Source organism: Pteronotus mesoamericanus, unplaced genomic scaffold, assembly GCF_021234165.1.
Source record: "Pteronotus mesoamericanus isolate MK-2021 breed Mesoamerican mustached bat unplaced genomic scaffold, CSHL_Meso_final contig_33, whole genome shotgun sequence".
Taxonomy (NCBI): Eukaryota; Metazoa; Chordata; class Mammalia; order Chiroptera; family Mormoopidae; genus Pteronotus; species Pteronotus mesoamericanus.
In genome coordinates, this window is record NW_026555135.1 from 4,028,360 (window position 1) to 4,046,584 (window position 18,225).

Genomic DNA, 18,225 nt, shown 5'->3' on the forward strand with positions numbered 1-18,225 from the left:
TGTGTAGTGTTTTCAAAGATCAGGCACAGAGGGGCCCACACCTGCCCCTAAGCCTGAGAAAGAGTGTTTGTGTGCGGTGAGCACCTGAAGTCATCATCCCAACCAGGACTGGGTCCCCTGAGCTGCTCCTCAGGCCCCCAGAGCCCCAGATGGAGCCAGGACTCCAAGTTCCAGCCCTAGCTCTACCATCAACTCCCTGAGTCCTTGACCATCTCTGGGCCTCAGTTTTCTCATCTGTAAAATGGGGCAGAGAGAGCGAAGGTTTCCTTATCTCACACTTTACCCAGCACTGTCCTGAGCCAGGTCGCTGCCCAGCACGGGGTCCTGGGCTGACCCCAGGGCCTCCTTTCTTCTGGACAGCCCATGGTTCCATGGGTATGAGGGGCAGAGGGTTAGATCTGGATGGTTTTTTACCCATTTTTCGAAAGGGGGAACATTCCTGCATGATGAGGACCAGAGAGAGTGTTTAGAGCCAGCATTGTCTTGAGATGTGACAGCTGAGAGAGAAGGAAACCACTCAGATCCAACCCCAATCCCCACCCCACCCCTCAAACACACCCCCAATGAGGTCTGAATCCACTTTTTCCTCAGAGGCTCTGCCACTGACTTGTGCCATCTCTGAGCAAGTCCCTTCCTCTTCCTAAGCCTCAGTTTCCCTATCTGTACAATGGGCAGGTGGGACTCAGTGATCTTACGCTCTAGGCTGTGCTCACTGGACAATGGGAATGAGAGCATGCAAGAGCAAGAAGAGAAAAAGGAGAACCCACATCAGTCTGCAAAGGAAGGAACGAGGGAAATCAAGGCAGAGGAGGAGGAGAGGGCCTGTAGCTGCCGGGCTTCTCTCTGCCTGCCTGGGCAAGGAGGGAGAGGAGCCAGCGGGGACAAATAGCTCAGGATGCTCCCAGGCCCTGTTCCAGCAGTGGGGGTCACTTCCTGTCCACCTGACAGCCTGCAGCCCCCGCAGTGGCAAAGCTCAGCCCCCAGGGTCAGGATGATGTGAGTCTGAATCTCAGTTAAGGCATTTCTTAGCTAGGGCACCCTGGAGGGACACCTGGAGCCACTTGTATAAAATGGGAATAAAGACCAGCCTCAGACGGTTGTCATAAAGAGGCAGATGCGGGCTTGGGTTTGTTACAGCTGCCAAGCCTGGTGCAAAACAGAACCAGAGAGCTGAGGCTCCAAGTCCCATCTCCCCCACCAGGGAGGGACTGGGGTGCAGCACGGAGTGGGGGCTAGGGCTGTATTTGGGTGGTGTGTGCAACACTAGAGTGCCAAGTGGGGAAAGAGCCTGTCCAGAGCAGGAAACGGAAGGCACCAGTGCTGGCCAGAGCCCAGGCGACAGCCTCTTAGCCCGGGCCTGCTGGAGCCACGGCCTGCCTAGTAGTGCGGGATCCAAGGCGCACTCGTGTGGCTCCAGTTCTCTTCCAGCTGCAACTTCTTCATGTTCCAGAGAAGCTGAAAGTCATTGTCAGAAGATGTGACAAATAGTCTACTTGGAAGGATCTCAGACAAAATCCTCTTGGTCTCTCCCTTCCCGGGCCCTGGCCTGGCAGGGGCAGGACTCTTCGCACTCAGCTTGCGCTGCCGAGCTTTGGAGCCCTGGGCCTCACTCTCTGTGTGGTCGCGACACAGTTCTGCGCCCCCTCCCCACCCAGGCTGGGAGATGCTTGAGGACAGGGATGTGTCTCCTTCACCAGTGTCCCCACTGCTCAGAGCAGGGTGTGGCACAAAACGGATGTCTGGCGAAGATTTGTTGATCCGATGGGTCATCCTCGTTCTTTGTCGCTCCCAATACTGCTCAACTTCCAGCTTCCACAGCTGGACCACATGTGTGGCCTGGGACATGGGTCACCTATCAGTGCAGCAGGATGCAGAGAAAGCAACCCTGGGCTGGGATTTAGGGACCAGGGTTCTGGGACCCTGGCCCACTGTGTGACTCTGGGTCAGACCTCACCCTTTTCTGTGCCTCCAGCACCCTCACTGGCCTGGAAGTGTCTCCCGGCTGAGGTGTTCTGCAGCCTGGCTTCTCTAGGCTTTGTACTGTTGGTTGAACTTCTGCTGGCGGACACAGCAATAGGTGGCCAGCATGATGAGGACAATGGCAGAGACAAGCGCCAAGGTGACAATGATAATGAAGTTGACATTCTTGAGCCCTCCTTTCTCACAGTCCTCGGGACGCACGTGGCTAAGGAACACCTCCTCCTGGGAGCTGAAGCGGCAGATCAGGTCCTGGGTGGCATCCATGTCCACACGGCCCTGGTGCAGCTGGGCCGCCAGCCAGCTATTGCCGCAGCAGCTGAGCGGATTCCCCTGCAGGTAGAGACACCGGAGGCTGGTCTCCAGGGCGCCCATGGCACTGCTCGGCAGCAGGCTGAAACTGTTGTTCCTCAGGTCGAGCACTTCCAGGGACACAGCCTGCGTCCAGGCCGGCAGGCGGCTCAGGCGGTTCTCGGCAAGATTGAGCTTCTTGAGGCAGCTGAAGCAGGGCAAGTCTACCTGCAGGACCTCCAGCCCGTTGCCCTGCAGGGCCAGGACCTCCAAGGAGGCCTCCAGGCCCGCCAAGGCCCCTGTGGCCACATCCAGCCCAGGGTTGGAAGAGAGGTCTAGCTCGGTAAGTGGTGTGTGGAGGAAGGTACCTGCCCAGAGTGTCTCCATCTCATTGTCCACCAAGTTGAGGACACGGAGGGAGGCCATGTCAGAGAAGTCCACGCAGCCCGGGGGTTCAGGCCCGCCTGGTCCCCCACAGGGGCTCACCCGGTTCCCCTGCAGGTTAAGCCTCTGTAAGCTGGCCAGGCCAGCAAAGGTGTATGGGGGCAGGTCCCGCAGGGCATTGCCCTGTAGGAGCAGCGTCCGCAGAGACCCCAGGGCTCTGGTGCCCAGCTCCAGTGTCTCCAGTGCATTGTGGCTGATGTCCAGGAGCACGAGGCAGGGCAGGGAGCCTGCACTCCGAGCCTCAAAGGCCCGCAAGCAGTTTCGGCTGAGGTTCAGGAAGCGCAGGGAGGTCAGGTGATCAAGAAATCCCTCGGGGACAATCTCAATCTCATTGTAGCTCAAGTCCAGATTCAAGAGCTGGGAGAGGGAGTGGGTGCTGGCATTCCAGCTGGGGTTCGAGAGGGGCAAGGCTGACCAGCCCTCGGAAGGTGCTTGGATGGCCTTGCCGCCCTGCGCTGACCCCGCAGGGAGCCGGATGAGGTTGTTCGACACGTTCAGGTAGATGAGTCTCGGGAGGGCGGCCAAGTCAGGCAAGTGGAGCAGTTTGTTTTCCCGCAGGTCGAGCCAGGTGAGCTGGTACCCGGCCTGGGGCTCTGGGGCCATCTGAAAGGCCTCGATACTGTTGCAGCTCAGGTCCAGCACCCGCAGCTGCTGGAGGCTGAAGTCGGAGATGCAGGTGAGTGAGTTCCTGGACAGGTTGAGGTGGGTCAGACGGGGCAGGGCCTCGAAAGCGCCGTCCTCAATGTCCATCAGCACATTGCTATGCAGGTCCAGCCACTCAAGGGCAGGTGTGCCCCAGAAGGTCTGGCGGGCAAGGCGGGTCAGGCTGTTCTCTGCCAGCGTGAGGGTGCGCAGGGCTGGCGCCTCCCCCAGCAGCTGCTCCACCAGGCCAGTGTACAGGCTGTTCCCAGACAGGTCCAGGGACTTCACGTGCAGCAGGGGGCCCAGACCACCTGTGCTCAGCGCCAGGTGGTTGTGGGCCAGGTTGAGGTACTCCAGGTGGGACAGGGCCTGGAAGACACCTGGTTGGAGGAAGCTGATCTCGTTGGAGCTCAGGTCCAGGTGACGAAGCGCTGTGTAATAGCCCAGGGGTGAGGTCGGGATGCGCCGGAGCTGGTTTTCAGACAGGTCAAGGGCCTCGATGTCTCGTGGGAGCACCGAGGGGACCTGGAATAGGCCAAGGAACTGGCACAAGACCTCCTTGTTCACCTGGGGAGGGGGCAGAGGGGAGAGCAGCAGGCATGAGTGGTTGCAGTAGGAGCTGGAATCAGACACGTGCCTCTAGGAAGGATGACTTGAGCCCATCCTGCTCCTACCCCTGCCTCTGGCACCCCATACAGCACTGGCATCAGGGAGGGACCCAAGGAGCTTTTGACAGGTAGACAGACAGGTGGCAGAAAGTGAGAAGGACAAACAAACAAAAAAACAAAACAAAACAAAACAAAAAACGCTGTGCTGATCATTACCCCATTTTATAGGAAACTGGGCCACAGACCATCCAGAGTGACCCAGAGCCAGTGAGGAAAAGAGCCAAGCTGGGACCCAGGGCTCCTGGTTCCACATCCTGAGTTCCTTCTATGGACCCAGGTCGTTAAACTCACCCAGCTGGTGTTACACTAGAGTAACCCACTTTGGGGAAATTGTTTCCAAAACGGAGAAATGCGATTTGCCCTCTTGTCATCAGTTTTGTCTCCCCTCCCTCAGACCTCATTCAAGCCTCATTCCATAGGGCCCAGCTCTGGGTCCAGAGGCTGCATCCTCAGTGACACCGCCAAAAAGTCTCCTCCTTTATGCTGCTGTTCCCTACCCCCGCTCCCCACCAGTGGCTTCACTACCCACCAGCCGGTCCGTGCCTGCCCCTGGAGATGGGGTAACAGTAAGGGGCAGGAGGAGAGACGGCCAGGGTCCCAACCCACATTCTTTAAGGACAAGGTTATGATTTTGCTATGTGAGCCTCATCAAGTCACATTATCACTCTGGTTTCTTATCCAAAGCATAAGTCATCCTTCCCCAGCACCTACTCAGCGTTGTCTCATTGGATCTTCACAATAGCCTGCCCATCAATATGATCAGACCTATTTAAGAAGCCCAAGCTCAGAGAGGGTAAGGGAGGTTCTGACATTACCCAGCTGGTGAGGCACAGACCTGGGTTTTGAATCCAGGTCTCTTAATAACCAAATGCCCCACTTTTGTCCTTCTATCCCACGTACTTTCTGGGGCCAGAATTCTTTGCATGTAAATGCAGTCTTCCTCTCATCTCGTCCCAGGAACCCCAGCCTTTCCCAGTGGGTCTGACTTCTACCGCCACCCAGCCAGGCCCACTCCTCCCCCAGCCTCTGTCTTCACTGACCCCTTCCGACCAATCTGCCAATCAAATGCCTGGCAGCTGCTCAACAATTCCACCCTGACAGTGCTGCCCTCTGCTTGAATCCCTCCAGGACAAACTCCAGGACTCTCAGCAGGGTTCAAAGCTCTTTGTGGCCTCTGACACACTGTCCTCTCTCCTCCCAACCCACTCTGGCCCAGCCCCCACACAGCGACCACACCTGACGACTGCCCATTGTACCCCCCACCCCCGTCCCCACCTCTGGGCCTCCTCCCTGCTGTTCCCTCTGCTGGTTATGCCCCTCCCATAAGGAACTGCATGGTGAACTCTGCATGCTGAGCTTCAGCGGTCTCCTCTACCAGGAAGCTCTCCCTGACTGCTGGCCAGGTCAGGGCTTCCTCTGGGTTCTCACAGACTCTGTGCTTCCTCTCTCATAGCTTTGGCCCCTGCATTGTGGCTGTCTGTGTAGGAACCTACTAGGCAGGTGAGCTCAGAGCAAACAGGGACTGGTTTGATTGATGTGAGTGCCTTGGATTTGGCCCACAGAAGGTGCTCAGTAAGTTTTATTTAATGAATGAAAGAGTCACAGACATCATCAGATTGAGGTACTGAGTCAATCACCTTTCTAAAAGGAAAGAAAAGGGAAGATCCATATATTCAGACTAAAATCAAAGACTTTAGCCCACCCAATTCCCAGATGGGGAGACCAAGCTTAAAGATGGCAGTAACCTGTTCGAGGTCATGGTGAGTCAGTGGCTAAGCTAGCAGGGCAGGAACACATGCCTGGAACACTTCCCAGCCTAGCTTCCCTTCCAGACCCCCAAGGTGAGGTTGGGATGAGAATGGACCGCCCTCCAGCAGGCACCTGTGTGCCTCTTCCTACTCCCGGCAGCACGGTGACTAGCCTGCTCAGAGGCCCAGGGATGCGCCTGCAGTTGAGCACCCTTGTAAACCAGAAACCTAGCCCAGCCACCTTACCAGTCCTGCCTAGCTCCTTGTCCCTTCCTCCCTCACAACCTCTCAGCCAGCTGGGCCACCAGACATGGTCTCCTCATCCTGTCCTTGCTCCCAGACTATCCCGATTAAAGAAGGAACAGCAAAAGGAACACAAACACAATGACTGTCTCTAACTGTGGAGCGCTGGCTGTGAGTCAGACTTGTGCTGAATGCATAGATTCCTTGCCTCATTTAATCTTCTAAGGCATATTTACCCCATTGACCCCCTAAGGAGACTGAGGTTTGGTGGGGGGTGGCTGCCCCAAATCAGATAGCCAGAGGCTCAAAACTACCATCGCAAGTTCCTTTCCCTATTGGTGCCCACCAAGTTCTGAGCACTGGGCCCTCAGCTGGCTGAACACCCGGTTGAGTCCTTCAGCACAGTAAATAACACCAGCCACCGCCTCCTGGGCATCTACTGTGGTGGGGAGGGGGCACTGTCCTGTGCATCCCTCGTCATCCTACAGGCAAGCCCATACCTCGCTTCACCCCTGGATACTCAAAGGCTCCCTGGACCACCAGCCCCTGAAAGTTGAGTCAGGGTGCAAAACTGGCCAAGCCCTGAGGCTCAGACTTGCTTTCTGGAAACCCTGGTGCCCAGGACCCCTGAGGAGGCCGCTGGCAGGCAGGGCTGCTCTGGGCTGCCCGGCGCTCCAGAAAGCCCTCTACCCGCTCCCTGGGATGCCAGGATGCCACTGCCCAGCTTCTTTTTTTTTTTGGAGGGAAATGGACTTCCCGCCTAACTCCGTTTTACCACCTGCACAGAGAAGAGAAGCAGGGCAGTAAGAGTCACGGGCAGTAGACAGCATAAGCTCTGAAGGGCAGGGTTCTAATACAGCTCTGTTACTTCCTATCTGTAGACCCTGGTAGGTCACATCTCTTCTCTCAGCCCCGGTTTCCTCAGCTAAAAAGAGGAGTTCTGGGCAGGAGAAGAGGAAGAAAGCCCTCAGCATATTGCAGGTACCTTGGAAGCCCTCAGAAAGTGGCAATTTTTTTTTTTTTTTTTTTTTTTTTTTTTACCATTTAAGCAATCATCATAATTCTTTCTGTAGTCATCCAGAAAGTACTTTCCTGCCTATTATCTCATTTTTCCCCAATCCGAAGCTCACCCAGTTGGGCGGCCCAGGCCCCTCACTCCGCTGAGCCTGTCTCCCCAGGTAGAATGTGGGGCTGCATTTGGTGGTGTCTGAGACCTTCTCTGCCTGCTGTTGTGGGTCCTGGGCATCTCAGAAGGGCTCTTAAGGCAGGAAGAGAGGTGAGAAGAGCAGGACACTGAACCCCAGGGAAGGGCTGCCGGGCCCTGGCTGCCAGCACATCCAGCCTCCCGGAGCAGCCGCCCATTCTGTCTCATAAGCTTCCAGTTCCAGGTCCAAGCGCAGATGCCAGAGGGCTGTCCCTTCCCCAGCACAAACTCCTACCTTTACCTCAGTGGCTGCACAGCCTTACAAGCAGACCTAGGTGCCCCCTTTTCCCTGTACCTTAGAGGGGGACAGTAACGTTGGGGCTAATCTCCCTGGCGTGGGGCAGGAAAAAGGAACAAAGTGAATCAAACCTGGTTCCTGCCCTCAAGAAGTTCTTGGTCTAACCCATAAGACAGCCTTGGGCCCATTTTTCAACTACACCATGAGCTCAGTACTGAGACAGAGGAAAGCCTGGGGCTGTGGAAGCCCAGAGAAGGGAACACACTGAACCAGGTCAGCCTGAGATTAAAAGAGGCTTCCTGAAGGAGGCAGCATGTATTTGACCTGGGCAGTAATGAGTGAGAGACTTCCCAGCAGGATGTGGCAGATGGGCCCAAGTCAAAGAGCCCAGTTAGGAAAGGGGATTTGTCCCCAGGAGGGACCCAATACAGAAGAGCCTTTCCCAGCTGGCCCGCCCTAAATTCTGCATCACCCAGCTAGACCCACTGCCCTACGGGGGCAGCTTTGGGGAACAGAATCCAGTATTGGCCCCACTGGTCCCAGCTGAATGACCTTGGGCAAATCACCTAACCTCTCTAGGCCTCGGTTTCCAACTCTGTAAAATGGGAATAATGGTACTTACCTGGCAAGATTAATAATAAATTAGGTATTTAAGCATTCTAGCAGGTGCTAATCAAATGCAAGGTTTAAATGCATTCTCCTTCCTCTTCTGACTCCTCTAACCTCTGGTTTCTGGGGCTGGGACAGTAGAACACCATAGGGCTGGGGGTGGGGGTGGAGCTTACCCTGCCTGGGCAGGGCTTCTTACCATCTTACAGGGCACCTTGTCTCGGTGTTGGGAGGTGGCCAGGTCCAGGGTCAGCGCGGCCAGGAGCAGCAGGATCTGGTGGCTCATGGCTCTGCATAGGGCAGGGAGGAGAGGGGAATATGTAAAACCTCAGGCTCCTTCCCATGGCCAGCCAGCACCAGCCCACCCCCCCACGCCGCATCCCGTTGGTGCCTGTGCTCAGGAAGCCCAGACCACAGCTGCATTTGAAATTAAGGTGCAGGGAATGGGGCACCTTGTGAAGGGGTGGGAAATGGGACTGTAGCCCATCACATAGGGCCTCCAATGCCAAGCCAAGCAGCTAGGCCATTTCCCCAGCAAGAGCTCTTAAGCCGTGGGTGACAAGGTCAGAGTCGGGTTTCAGAAGACCCCACCTGGTGGAAGACATCTGGAGGGAGTGAGCAGGAGGCAGAGGGACCCTAAGGGCCAACCTCGGGGCAGGTGAGTGTGGAGCTGGGTCTCCCATTCCATTTCTACCCAGGCTGCAAGCAGGTCACCCCATCCTGGCTCCTCAGACCCCAAAAGGAATTCCTCAACCCCCCTCCCACCCTGGACTTTTATTTTGCCTATTTTCTTTTGATTTTCTGATTCTCAAGCCCCTGCCATTGTTTGAAGCTTGGGCCCAGAGCACTGACAGGAAGCCCCACCAGGAGGTCTGCCCTGCCCCCAGCACTGTGGCCGTGAACTTCCCCAGGAGCAGGCTGCCAGGCCCTTTACTTTCACTGAAGCCACCACCAGTGCCAGGGCAGGGGGACGCTCGGGCCTGCTGGGCCAGCCCTTGGCTCTGTGAGCAGCCAGGGTAAGGCTGACGGGGAGCACAGCGGCCCTCAGAGGGTGGAATCCCAGGGCTGCTGGGGGCTCGCTTACTGAAGACCTGGGTCAAGTGCTAGGAATACACAGGTCAATCTATTAATTTCTTTCATTCATTCATTCACTCACACTTTTACTGAATGCCTCTTCACATCTAGCTCTGTGCTGGGAACTGGGGACACAAATAAATGCACAGAAGTGACCCTAATACATACAGAGCATTAAGCAGGAGGGACACATAAAGCCCTCCAAGAGCTCTGGCCTCAGAGTTACTTATATCTGACTGTTTCCTCTGTCTCCTCCACTTACCTGCTCTGTGACTTTATGCAAATCACTTTACCTCTCTGGGCCTCAGTTTCCTTTTCTGAGGTTATGGCCAACTTCATCAAGTTTTGCTGAGGATCAGCTGAGATACATGCTATGCAAGTGCCACTTAGAGAGCCCTTCTTATGCACCAGGCACTCTCCTCCACGCTTCACATGCATTAACTCATTTAATCCTCACAACAATTCAATGGCTTGGCCCCATGATTACCATTCCCATTTTATAGACAGGGAAGCTGAGGCTCAGAGAGATGAAGAAACACATCCAAGTTCTCACAGCTCACACTTCTAGCTCCCAGGTCTGTGCCCTTAACTTCTGTGAGGTCTCCCACAGGGAATAAATGAGTGCTGAATGGTGACTCTGAGGGTGCTTTAGAAGAAGAGGCATTTATAGGACCTCTGAGAGCTGGGCCTTTACTGCTGGGACCCACTAGTGTTTTTATAATGAATTCTAAATCAAGATGGCTGCCCTGAGGTCCTTGCTCTTTCAAACAATGGTCTTTTAAGCCCCGTTTCCTGGGTTCCCCTAGGCCATGGGCCTCTGTCTCCGCAGCTGCTCTCTCTTCTCACCTGCATTACAGGTCAGACTTACACGGGAAATTTTGTTCTGCTGTTTAAAAAGCAGAACATCACCCCCCACCTGAAAGCCGGTGAACTCAGAATTGAGTGGAAACCCCTCAGTGGAGCCTTCGAGACGCTGGGGAGCATGCTGTGCCCCGCTGGCTCTTCTCCCCAACCTCAGCTCTTACTGTCCCCGCTCCCACGATGGGTTCTGGAAGCCTCCTCTCTCCTTCCGTTCTCAGGGCCCTTTTACACTGCCTCAAACCTTCACTTCTTCCCTTCTCTTGTGCTGAATACCTCCTCATCCTTTGGGTCTCAGCTGAGATGTCTCTTCCTCCAAGGAGCCTTCCCTGGTTCCCCAAGTCGGGCTAGGTATTGGCTCTTCCTCCAGGTTCCCACAGCCCCTGAGCTTCCGGTGAGCACAGCACCAAGCACTCTATGGTTTACCTCCCGCCCACCTCCACACTCCCACGGAAGTGCCCCTAGGGCAGAGGGGGCTCACTCGCCTGTGGGGCCCAACTCAATCCTCTGGGCAGGCCGGGGAGGACACTGAGAATTGACATGAGGAGTCTCGGTGACACGGTGGCACTGGTGAGAGCAGTTGCTCTGCTTAACGCTCCCTTCACCTCCCTGCCACACTCCTTTTTCCGTCAGTGGGTTCTGCCTGTTCTCCCTGAGAAACAACCCCCGGATCTGCCCACCTCCCTGCTCCATCGTTGCCACAGACAGACGCCACCATGACCCTGGGCCTCGACCACAGCAACACCCTACTCCCACCCTGACGCCTTTCAGTCTGTCCTACACAAAGCTGCCAGCAAGGCATTGTTAAATCATAGATCAAATCACAAATCTCACTGCTTAAAAACCTCCAATATAATCCAGGCTTTATACTTCTGTCTCTGACTCCATCTACCATTTGCCCTTCCCTTACCAAATTCTAGCGTTCGCCGTGCTTCTTGCCATTCCTCAAACACAGCAAATGCCTGCCTGCCTCAGAACCTTTGCCCTGCTGCTTCCTCCACCTGGAATGCTCTTCCCCAGGCCCACACATGTTTTATTGTTTTCGTCGCATTGATCATTTCCTGATAATTAATTTTTTATTCTATGAGAACAGGGGTCTAGTAAGTGGTGCTCATGAAAGATCTATTGAACAAACAGCAAAGAGAGGGGTAGAGGCTCTACTGAAATGGGCTGAGGGGTAAGTGTGAGTGGAGTACAAGGAAGGGCCTGCCTTGGCAGAACCAGAGGCATCGCTGCCCAAAAGGCCCCATTTCCCCCTCCTCCATCTGCCTAATCCCATTCCCCCCCACAAGGTGGGCATCAGAGCTTCCAGGAGCGACTGGATGAGATGAGAGTTCCCTGCACCCGTGGAACTCTGCCCTAGCATCTGACAGAAGGGGGCCCCTCACCGGTTGGCATCCATTGGCAGTGTCTAAATCAAAGTGTGTAGAATTTGAGGGCAACTCACTCTCAAGAGGAAGGACTGGGGTCCCTTAGACCCAGGCTCACATCCAGACTCCACTGTTCTCGCCAGCCTGTTCTCTGGGGCAAGTCCCTTAACCCTTCAGTGCCTCAGTGTCCCATTGGTAGAACAAATAGCCTGGTTCCCATCCTGCCACTGGCTATACCAGCCATTGTGATGGTCAAGCTGAGAATGCCTGTGAAGGTGCCCTGGACAGGCACAGTCTTTTTAGCTGGGACGATGAACACAGGGCTGGGCAGCCCAGGTGTGGTGTGCTGAGGATGAAGGCCGCAGGCCTGCAGACAAGAGGCCTCAGCAAAAGGAGGCAAGAGATATATTAGGACTCTGACTGGGAGAAGAATTGTCAAAGAATGTCTGTGTGCATCTGTGTGTGAAAGAGAGACAGACAGAGAGAGACAGAGAGTGATGGAAAGAGACAGAGAGGCAGAGGAAATGAGGTGGGGCAATGCCTACTATCATAAATAAGCCCATCCTTACTATTTAAGGATATTAGACGCTCTTCTAAGTACCTGACCTATATTATGTCACTTAATTCTCACAACAAACCAATAAAGTAGTTACTATAATTTCCATTTTACAGATGAGAAAAACTGAGGCTCAGAGAGATGAAATGACTTACCCTGTAGTTACCCAGCCCTTAAGTGTTTTGGGATTTAGCCCAGGTCTACGTGATCCAAATGCTGTTTTCTCCAGCAGTGGCTGAGCTGCCTGCCCCTTTTAGAACTGTCCTCAGTTTGCTCACGAGTAAAATGAGGCTCAGACAGGTGACTTACCCAAAGCTACACAGTCAGTAAATAGAGTTAGGATCAGAATCCAGTTTCTCTGCCTCCAAATTAAATGTTTCCGCAGCACCAGGCCAAGATCTCCCCCTCTAACCCTCTCTAATGACAGCCCCCCACCCCAAACACCAATATCCACCAGTTGACAGACTCACAGTGCTGGGTTTGTGGTGCTTCCCCCTTCCTCTCAGTCAGGATCACTGGCAGAGTGGGGCCCTGGGAGAGCTGCTGTGGATGCCCCTACGCTGCAGTGAATCACTAAGGGCAGACATGTGCATCCCACGGGGGAATTAGACCTTAACCCAAAGGAATGTGGCTGTGATGGTGGAATTTCAGGCAGCCCCGGGGGTGGGGGTGGGGGGGCCCTCACATCTTACCACCCATGAAGAAGGCTCGTTTTGGAGCCCCCTGGAGAGAGATGGGGGCCCCCCACCAGGCGGGAAAGCTCTCTGGTGGGGTGAGATGGAAAGCCCCCCACCCCCCGCCCGGCTGAGTGAGAGGATGGTAGGAGACCTGTATTCAAATCCTGGTCTGCCCTTGACTAGCTGTGTGTTCCCGCCAAGTGCTGGCCTTTCTGCCCTTATTTTCCCATCTGTCAAATGGGAACACTGGCCTCACCTCTCTCAGGAAAGATCAGTTGAGACAGGAGTCTGGGAGACCTCTGGGGCAGCAGGAGGGTCAACCCTGGGTCTACTCACGAGGTGGGGGCTGCGGCGGCAGGGGGTTCTTGGGGATGGGGATAGGAGTCCTGATGGACTGGCCCCAGCCCAGCTCCACGCCCTCTGCTCTAGAGCGGCGCGCGGGACAGCCAATTCCCCAGAGGGCTGGCCAGCCTCGCCGCTGGGCGGCTCCTACCTGGCTCAGCGCGGCCGCCGCTCCTCTCCCGGGCAGCCACCGCACATTTTGTGCAAACCTGCCCCCTGGTCCCACCCCGTGCCAGACCCCGGGGTCACGGCCCGAGGAGGCGCACGGTCGCTCCACTGCCCCTCGGGAGCCCGAGCCGCCCCCTCGCGGGTCGGGCTCCAATTTAAATACCTCTCCCGCCCCACCACGCCCCCCCCTCGGCCAAGCCGCGGGGTCCTAGCGCCCGGCCGACGCAACCCGGCAAGACTCGGTTTATCCGGAACCCACGAGGGAGTGAAGCATCTTCTTTACGCTGAAACCCCGGCTGGGAAGGGGCGAGTTATAGGGGGCGGGATCAAAGGGCCGGAGGGCGATGGGTCACTGAGGAAGCCCAGTGGGAGCGAGGACGGACCCCGGACCGCTGCACGTGCAGCTCGCGGCCCCGCGGGGTCCGGAGGGGCGGGTGGCTCTAGGAGCCGCAGGTCCACAGAGGAAATCCGGCCTGGCCCCGATTTTCCCGCTGCTGGCGCCGCCGCACTTAGAATGGTAGTGGGGCGGGGCGGGGGGGTGGGGGGGGGCACGTTGCGCAAACAGGAGAAGTGACCGGGGGTTAGAACGCGGAAGGAAATGGCCCTTCACTGGCCCTGGGGCGGCCACCGAGGGGGTTCCCCACACCGCGGCAGTCTCCTCTGGACAGTCCAGGCAAGTCACCGACCCTTAAGCAGCACTGTGAAATGGCACCTACCATCAAGTTTCCAGATTTCAGATCGAGAAACTGAGATTAAGGATGGGGACAGTAAATATAAATAAAAACCAATGGTCTGCGATTGATTAAGATCCCTATTTATGGGGAAAATGAGTCTCAGGAAAAGTTAAATGACGTATTCAAAGTCATACAGTCCATAAGACGCAGGGATTTGAGCCTAATTTGTCCATAAAGCTAATTCCAGGCCAATCTGAGTGCCCCTTCCCAGGCACCATTTTGCTCAGGTTGTGTTAAAGTGCTGTGCAAGGTAGCACGGGGGCATTACAGTCTTTTACATCAGAGTTTGGAGCACATCTTCCCCAAAGCCACCCTCTCTTCTAGATGCCTGACCCTACCAAATCACAGCTACCGGGCCCTGCTGGCTGTGGACTCGAGGCAGGGGGTGCTTGCCAGCGGAGGGTCAGGGCTGTCTTTGGGGTCCTGCTTCTCAGGGTAGAAGGGAGTTCTTCTTCTGCAGTGTTTCTCTTCCCTGATGGAGTGGCACAGTGCCCCGTTTTACAGATGAGAAAGTGACCACCCAAAGCTCGTGGTAAATCAGGGTAAAGCTGGGATTCCTGAATGCTAGACGGCTGCTATCCTCACTTTCTCCCATCTGGCTCACTGTGGGGATGGGCCTGGGCAGATGGGGCCAGCCCAGAGAAGACAAGCTGTGACAGCAGGTGGCCCGGGGCCTGCAGCCTCAAAGGAGGTGATCAGGGGAAGCTTCCGAAGGAGAGACCTAAGCTGCCATGAAGACCTGGGTAGGAAAGTTGCCAGATGTGGGCAGGGTGTCCACACCTCCGCGTTCCCTCCCAGCCACCTGAGGCCTCAGGTCTATGCTCACAGAGGTCCCAGCTGGTCATCCCAACCCCCCTCTCTGGGTTCTAGTTGCTCGCCTGGTCAAATGGAACCTCAGTTTCCCTTTCTGTAAAGCAGGAAGATGGTAGCTACTTCTCAAGGTTGATGCCAGAACTAAGTGTAGTGGACCCAGCCTGGGGCCTGAACCCGGTGGTTGTTAGATAACTTCTCACGGTGTTTGGTGGTGATTGGAGATAACCTCTGCTATACCTTGCAGGCTTCCTTTTCCAAATCCTTATCCAAGAGACCGATGTCCAGAAAGTGATTGTCAGCACCATCACCACCCCCTGCCCCCCGCCCCGCCAGCATGGGTGGGACGTGGCTGAGTTGTATTCAGACAATTCCCAGCTCTCCCACCCAACCTGATCCCCCTGGGCCAGCTGACCACTGCCTCACCCTTTCCTGAGCTGCTGCCAAGCAGCAAACGCTGGGCTGGCACACAGCACTGGCTGGGGCTGGAGGAGGGCAGGGCTGGCGCCATGGCTGGCTGGGGAGAGTGGCCCGCCTCCCCACACACCCCCCAAGGCTGCGTGTTGTGGTTACTTAGTTCATGGGGTTCTACCTCACTCATTGCCCAGATGGGGCTCCCCAAGAGTTAGACACAGTTGGGCAACCAAGTGTGTTTACCTGCTGCAGATGCCTCTTGGGACCATGGGGTGAGGGGGAGCTAAAAGCTGGGAACTCCGCGTGCTCAGCACCCTTTCCTTCATCTCTTTACTTCTTCAGCAGTCATGTTGCTGTGTGACTTTTTGCAGGTGCCTGATCTTTCTGACCTCAATTTGCTCATCTGCAAAGGAACGCTAAGAGTAGCACCTGACGTCCTGGCTTGCTGTGAAAACAAAATGCAATGATGTATGTAAAATAGCTAGTTTAGGGCCTGGCCCATGGGCCTTGCCCAGTAACCATGATCCCTTCCCTGGTGGGTCCCGGAATGCCCAGAATTTACCTTTGTGGAGCTCCCAGTATAGATGGGAGGCAGAAGAGGACATAGGATGATTGAGGCCTCAAAGGCCAAGTTCGGGAGTCTGAGCCTGATCTGAAGGAGGAGCAGTTGGAACTGAGCAGGATGGGATTTGCCTGGCAACCATGTGAAAGGCAGCTTTCTTTAAACGCCACCAAGGCCAACTTTCCGTCCTATGTTGCTTACTTAGCATCTGCTCACACACCTCCAGGAATGGGGAGTTCTCCTGGACAGCCCATCAATGGGCAGCTCACTGTGTTGGTATTTTTGTGGATATGCTACCAGTCCCGCATGCATCTATCCGTGAAAACAGGAGGCCGTCTTTTCCTGTGCCCTCAGGAGTACCATCCTGAGGTGAGAAAACCCTGTCAGGCACCAAGCCATGCCCCAGACCCCCTGGGAAGTTTTCACCTTAGGCAAAAGTGAAACCCAAGGGTCCCAAGTAGGAGCAGATGACCCAGGAAGGTAATGATGTGCATATCCTGTGTGACCTTGAACAAGCCGCTAACGTAGAACTGGAGTGAGAAGGATTGTGGCACCCTAGATCCCCCATGTAGTCTCCACTACTCGTTGCTGAATACCCACTATGGGCCAGTCCTTCATCTCATGTGGCAAATTAGGATAAGGCAGCTACAGGCAGCCTTCCAGTTAGTTACCTTTATTCTCAATTACTCCTAAGAAACTCAGGCTCAGAGAAGTTAGGTAACTGGCTCAAATCATGTAGCTTTAGAACCAGGAATTGAACCCAGGTCTCCAGACTCCCGGTCCAGATCTCAGTGCAAAGACGTGGCTGTCCTCACTCCTTGCCCCTGCCCAGCACCTCTGTGGGCCCTGGGGAGTCAGGAAGTTCCCTCGTCAACCCCTGTTGGGGCCTTGCCCTTTGGAGCAGAACCCTGGGTTCCTCAGTGCTTCTGCTCACCCTCCCTTGCTCCCTGGGGAAACTGGGCTCAGACCGACCAGCTACGGTCCACCTCCTGGAGGGGCAGGAGGAAAGGAGAGCAAGGACTGCTGGGTGTCAACATTTGCGGGGAGTTTGTGGGCCAGAAGCCAACACTGGGTGCTTGGGAAACAAGCACTCACAAAGGGACAGGTGGTGTAGCCCTCGCTCTGAAGAATAGCTGAAGTGTTAAATGGGAATAATGAGGGCTTGCAGAACTGGGCCTGGCGCCAGGTACTTTACTTGAATTATCTCCTCCTCACAGCCATTGACGAAGAGGGGACTATCACTGCCTGTCTTTTACAGAAGAGGGACTGAGGCTCGGAGGGATTCCGTGACTTGTCCGTAGTCACACAGCTGATGGGTGGGAACGGGCAGGGCCCAGCAGCCATTCCCATCCGAGTCCTCAGGCTCCAAGGCCCTTGTGCATGGTCAGCACCCGGCTTGGCTGTTTTTCTGTTCTCACTGGGCTACAAGTCACCCCCCACACTGTGGCACTTGGAGTGACCGATGCCGGGCAAGCAGGTGCTGGTGAGGCCCTGTGCACCCCAGCTGCCGCACCAGAGGCTTCCGGCTCAGTCCTTTCAGTGAGAACTGAAGCTGAGGAGTCTGGGGGCTCCTAGGGGCCCCGAGGGAGCAAGGGGCTGTTAGGTGAGAAAACTCAAGACTGGGTGAAGCAGGCAGGGCAGGATCAGAAGTGTTTCCACAACTCTACTCTGCTGTGTCACGGACCATGAAACCACAGCTCTCGGCAGCACCCAGCCCTGCTGGGAACCTGAGGGTTTGTCCCTTTGAGCCACACAACTTTTTCCTCCATTTTAACCATTTGAAGGTTAAATCCAGTGTACACTTTTCTTGATGATTCAGGGTTATTGGTATGGGTTTTGGTTATGGCCCATGATGTCATAAAGTGTCCTTTTCATGTTAACAACAACAGCAACAGAGCCAAGCCCAGGGTGAGACAGCAGCAGACACGTGAGCGCCTCTGAAGGCAGCGCGAAGGAGAGGAAGACCCGCCGCAAGGGAGCTGGATGACCTTGGACTAGGCGTTTTCCCTGGCAGGCTCCGTTTCTCATACGTAAAATTGGGCAGTCATTCTGCCACTTCGGTGGGGGAGGGGGGGGAGGTTGAGATGGTGACACCGTGGAAATCTGAATGGAGTACGGGTCAATATAATTATTGATATTGCCTTCCTCTTGGGGAAGTCGGTGGTTAACTGAAGGGCTCTGTGGGCAGATGGAGCACCCAGTGCTGGGAGACGGGCACGGAGAGGGAACGGAGTCGGAGGGACTCTGTCACTGCAGGCTCAGTGGTCCCAGAGCAGAGGTGGGCGCGGGCTCCTTGCAGGGAATGGTCGTGGCCCAGACAGGGCACCCCATGGCTGGGGCACCTTGCCTCCAAAGGTTCCCTTCCCAACTTTGGATTTTTTGCTCTGCTGAGCTCCCAGAAAGCTGTGGGCTCCTGTCCTTGTCTGGGTGGCCAAAACCCCGAGGGCTGGCAGAGCTTCCAGAAGCAGACTCGCATTCCCGGTGATCCCCACAGATAATGGTCACCTCTTGAAGTGTCAGCGAATCCCCACCCCCACCCAGTTTCTCTTACTTGTCTCACATGAGGTACTGCCGGTTCACACAAAAGCCCCTTGGG

General features: G+C 55.6%; 1 protein-coding gene across 1 annotated transcript; it reads right to left on the bottom strand.

The window, feature by feature from the left end:
* Positions 1-2,011: 2,011 nt before the first annotated feature.
* On the bottom strand, positions 2,012-13,171 carry LRRC32 (leucine rich repeat containing 32). The gene is made up of 3 exons (XM_054576156.1): positions 13,093-13,171; positions 8,264-8,354; positions 2,012-3,921 (listed from the first exon to the last, which is right to left on the bottom strand). The coding sequence occupies exons 2-3, from the start codon at positions 8,348-8,350 to the stop codon at positions 2,029-2,031; spliced, it is 1,980 nt and encodes a 659-aa protein (XP_054432131.1). The 5' UTR covers positions 8,351-8,354; positions 13,093-13,171; the 3' UTR covers positions 2,012-2,028.
* Positions 13,172-18,225: the final 5,054 nt, after the last annotated feature.

Coding starts and splice junctions, on each gene's coding strand:
- LRRC32 (XM_054576156.1), bottom strand. CDS start 8,350: ATGAGCCACCAGATCCTGCTGCTCCTGGCCGCGCTGACCCTGGACCTG. Junction 3,922..8,263: donor ACAAGGTGCCCTGTAAGATG/GTAAGAAGCCCT, acceptor CCCCCTCCCCAG/GTGAACAAGGAGGTCTTGTG.